Here is a 5057-nt window from a genome sequence, read left to right as displayed (position 1 = left end):
TGATCTTCGAATTACTAGTCTCCCATGTATCTAACTCTGTTGCATACTTTGCTTCATCTTTTTTATTAGTGGGCTTAACAGAGGTTCCATCAACATAACTCCACACCCTTTTTCCTTTCAAAAAATTTCTCATTACATAACTCCAATAAGGATAATTTTCTCCTTTCAATTGGACATTAATAGATTGAAGAGAATCATCTTTATCACTGGCCATTACAATATACTATGAAAAAAAAAAACAAAGGAAACCAAACTTGAACTTGTTGCCGAAACAGAATGTAATCACAAAGACTATATGCGTAACAAATTGAATCACAAAGATGCTCCAAATTGAAATTGTTGCCGACACCAAATGCAATAGAAAAGATGCTCCAAGTATATATGTTAACCAATTGACTCACAAGAACTTCCAAAATACCAATACAAAATGAAAAAACGGTGCCAATACTATTAATTATAAATAAACTCACAATCCAACAATTCAAGGTATGAAAGGCACTAATCCAAAGAACCAGGAGGGAATAAACCAAACCTTATCGTCGTAGAGATTGATTGAAGGTTGTCTTCAAACTTTCAAGTTCTGATCGAATCAACCAAGCTCTTTGATACCATGTTAACAATCCATAGAAAGAGAAAACATAAAGTGGCTAGGGTTTCATTAGGAACAACCAAAAAGTATTTGAGTACAAAACAATAGAAAGATATAAATACTAAAGTATAAAAGACTAAACTACCCTTAATATAATATATTATTTATATATTATATAACACCTAGCTCCCATACACCACAATTGGGCTTCTAACTTGATAATTTCCATCATCCCACATCAAAGAAGAAGACATTATTTCCACATTGATGTTCCCTTCTATTGTGAGAGAGAATGATTTTTTTGCCCTAAAGATGTGAAGGACAAAACATCCGGTATCACTTGAATTTCCAACAAAGATGAAGACATTACTCTTGCTTTATAAGTAGAATTTGCTGATCCCACATTTGTAACAGTTCTATTAAAAGTACCGATAAATGTATCGTTTACTTTAAGTGCGAATGAAGGTAGGTTCAAGTTGTATACCGCGTTCTTATTAGCATTACCCTTGCAAGCACTCTTATGATGAGTAAGAATTTTTAGTTGTTTAGTCGTGTACCCTTCTCCGCACAAGAATTCAATATAATCTGCTTCACTAATATCATATACTAAACCTGGATCCGTTGCCTTAACAGGACTAATTTGCCATGCACCGGATGCGAATTCAGCCTCAGGATTTATAGTAGAGCTCATTGGAGTAGCTGTTGATTTGTATTTAATGGAAAAATGTGTTCAAAACACGGACAACAGATAAAATTGGATCTATTTTTTTGTTTAAATTATATGACAAACTAATATAACAGTAAACATGTACTTGTTGATTAGTTCTTGAATCATGAAAAATTTCTTCAATAGTGTGAAGTCTCTACGCTATCCACACCGAACTCAATCCTTACTAGCAACTCTTGTGTTTGTGAAACAAGAAAACTAAGCAAATGCATACATGATGAAAAGTAGTGTGTCTTGAACAAGTTCTATAGTATCTATTTATAGGCATGTGAACTTTTATCAAAATAAAAAAAATCAATTCCCACTCAATAGAAAAACTTTTCATTTCATATTTTCACTAATATGAAAATCAATTAACATGTTAATTGCCTCCACTATGAATCAATTAGCATTTAGCACATGTTAATTCCAATTACATAGAAAACGTAATCATATACCAATTCACCATCCATATATATATATATATATATATATATATATATATATACTTATACTATTTGTATTCTTTGTACTAGCAAAAAAAAAAATATTCCACTTAGAATTATAGTTTTATTTTAATTAAATTCACAAATTTAATTTGTCAAATAAAATAATTCCTTAGTAAGAATTAGAACACTCGTTTGTGTGACTTTGTAGGTTCAATACTAAGCCGGTAAGATATTAATCAAATAAATATATTAATCAAGGTATGCGTCTAGTAACACTAGTATGAAGTACTATTTTACTTTCAAGAACCATTAGAAGAATAATATATTTATTTTTCCTCTGTCGTTACAACTCTGGTTAACTCTAGAGCATGATACTATTGTCAAACTCTATTAAGTTAACATATATGACTCAAGAAACTCTTTTCTATTTCAATTCACCTTGGCCAGGTTTTTTCATTTTATCATAGAGTTCAAACTCATTACCATGAGTTGACAGATCCCATCTTGGTTAATCATTAATTATACAAATATTTAATTGTACCAAATATCTTTTCAACTAGTATCCTAAGATACTAGGTGTCCAAAATTAGAGTACAATAAATAACATGTTAATTACTATGTTAATCTCAGGTCAAAGAAAATTATTATATTTCTTCTTTAGAATTTTCTATTGACAGTTTAATGTAATATCGACTATTAGAAATTCTAAGCTTAGTCAGTTCAATGATCATATCACTATATGCATCATCTATATATGCAATTTAATAAATTAGATGTATTAATTTTTATCCAATAAAAGACAATCACATATATATATTGATCTACCCTAATTATTGATATTCTATTCTCAATAATCATACGATCAAAAACTATTTAGATTTAAAATAATAAAAGACTTGTTTCTCATTGTCATAATCTCTATCACGATAACACGTCTATTTTAAATCAAAGACATTATCAAATCAACTATTTCACTAAATAGTGAAGGATAATGAAAACTGATACTTTATTATATTTGAAAATGTTATTATTTTCCAACAGGACTCAGTGATCAAACGATACAACAAGAATGAATTGTAAAAAAATAAGGTAGCATATATATATCAATTTATTCTATAAAGTTATTCAACCAATTTCGTAGTTAAAAATATTTTGTTGTCAATTTTAATGAAGTAGATTTTTTTAAACAAATGAAAATTAATAAGAAATATCATAAATATGAAAAATTACATTGTGATCCTTTAACTTAAATTTCAGATAACAATTTGGTTCTTTGTTTTTGTTGTAACAGCTTCAGCTTATTCATTGATTTGCAAAACAGTTTACAAATTGCAATGCCATTATATAGGCATGACACACAAGGCACACTAATGGGCTTAATACACCGGACCCAATTACAAGGCAAGGGCCAAAACACTTAACAACTATAACAGTTTTCATTATTTATTTTGAAGGAAAAACAACAACTAATGAAAATTAATTAAGTCTCGCATTATATATGAAACAAATTGAGTGCTTAATCATTATCTATAAAGAAAAATTGAGTGCTTAATTACTTGTTGCAGGTGAAGTTGTGGCATGATCCCTTCCATTTTGTTGGTGGAGGACCAAATCCTTCATCAGTGAAGCTCTTAGAGTGTGTTTGGATGGAGGAATTTTTTGAGGTAAAGTAATGTTTTGAGGGAATTCAAATGATTTGAGGTGAATTCCATTGTTTGGATGAAAATTTGAAGAATTTTCAAAATGATGGAAATTTATGAAGTATTTTGTTTAAGTTAAATTTAGAGAATTTCAAAATGACACCTAAAACCAAAGAATTTGAAATTTCTTCTTCGCTATAAACTTTTAAAAATTACTAATCGATCGTAAAACCTAAAATTAGCCGAAAAACCTAAAATCGACGATAAACGCTAAATCGGGCGAAAATCCAAAAAATCGGCAGAAAAAACCTAAAATCGGTCAAAATCCCAAAAATCGATAGAAAAACCTAAAATCGGCAAAAATTCAAAAAATCGACTATAAACCCTAAAATCGGCTGAAAACCCAAAAAATCGGCCGAAAAACCAAAAATCGACCAAAAACCCAAAAAATGGCCGAAAACCTAAAATCGGCCAAAATCCAAAAAATCGATTATAAACCCTAAAATCGGCCGGCAACCCGAAAAATCGGCCAAAATTCCAAAAATCGACTATAAACCCGAAAATCGGCTGAAAACCCAAAAAATCGGCCGAAAACCTAAAATCGGCCAAAATCCAAAAAATCGACTATAAACCCTAAAATCGGCCGGCAACTCGAAAAATTGGCAGAAAAACCTAAAATCGGCCAAAATTCCAAAAATCGACTATAAACCCTAAAATCGGCCGAAAACCCAAAAAATTGGCCGAAAAACCAAAAATCGACCGAAAACCCAAAATCGGACAACATCCAAAAAATCGTCCGAAGAATCTAGAATTGTCCCTAAACCCAAAAAACTCGTCCAAAAACCTAAAATCGACCCAAAATCCTGAAATCGGCTATAAACCCCAAAATCGGCCGAAAGACCTAAAATCGACTATAAACCCATTTTTCAGCCGATATTAGGGCTTATAGTTGATTTTTGGGTTTTTCGGTCGATTTTTCGTTTTTCGGTCGATTTTAGGGTTTATAGTCGATTTTTGGGTTTTTTTGCCGATTTTAGGTTTTTTTGCTGATTTTTCGGGTTGCTGGCCGATTTTTGGGTTTATAGACGATTTTTTAAATTTTGGCCGATTTTAGGTTTTCGGCCGATTGTTTGGGTTTTCGGTCGATTTTTGGTTTTTCGGCCGATTTTTTGGGTTTTCAGCCGATTTTAGGGTTTATTTTCGTTTTTTTGGAATTTTGGCCGATTTTAGGTTTTTCTGCCGATTTTTTGGGTTTTCGGCCGATTTTAGGGTTTATAGTCGATTTTTGGGTTTTTGGCCGATTTTAGGTTTTTGCTGTCGATTTTTTGGATTTTCGGCCGATTTAGCGTTTATCTTCAATTTTAGGTTTTTCGGCTAATTTTATGTTTATGGTCGATTTTATTAAAATAAATAAAATTAAATGTAGGAAATTCAATTACATTACCCAAACAAAGAATTTTACAATTGATGGAATTTCAACACTTTATCCAAACACTGGAATTTGAAAATCAAGGGAATTCAATTGAATCAATTGAATTGCTTAGTATTTAAAATTCCTTGAATTTCTAGAATCCCTCATCCAAACACACTCTTAGATTCTGGCCAAATTCCTGTGTCTAATACTCCGACAATGATGTCATTCTATTGACTTGTTGTGGGAGGCCTATGAAGTC

General features: G+C 31.1%; 1 protein-coding gene across 1 annotated transcript; it reads right to left on the bottom strand.

The window, feature by feature from the left end:
• Positions 1–866: 866 nt before the first annotated feature.
• On the bottom strand, positions 867–1280 carry LOC123922635 (cucumisin). Its single transcript, XM_045975334.1, has one exon. It carries the CDS (start codon positions 1278–1280, stop codon positions 867–869), a length of 414 nt encoding a protein of 137 aa, XP_045831290.1.
• Positions 1281–5057: the final 3777 nt, after the last annotated feature.

This window comes from Trifolium pratense, linkage group LG4, assembly GCF_020283565.1.
Source record: "Trifolium pratense cultivar HEN17-A07 linkage group LG4, ARS_RC_1.1, whole genome shotgun sequence".
Classification (NCBI taxonomy): Eukaryota; Viridiplantae; Streptophyta; class Magnoliopsida; order Fabales; family Fabaceae; genus Trifolium; species Trifolium pratense.
This window is presented reverse-complemented; position numbering and strand designations above follow the sequence as displayed.

Excerpts from the sequence above, each read along its gene's own strand:
- LOC123922635 (XM_045975334.1), bottom strand. The coding sequence starts at position 1,280 with ATGAGCTCTACTATAAATCCTGAGGCTGAATTCGCATCCGGTGCATGG.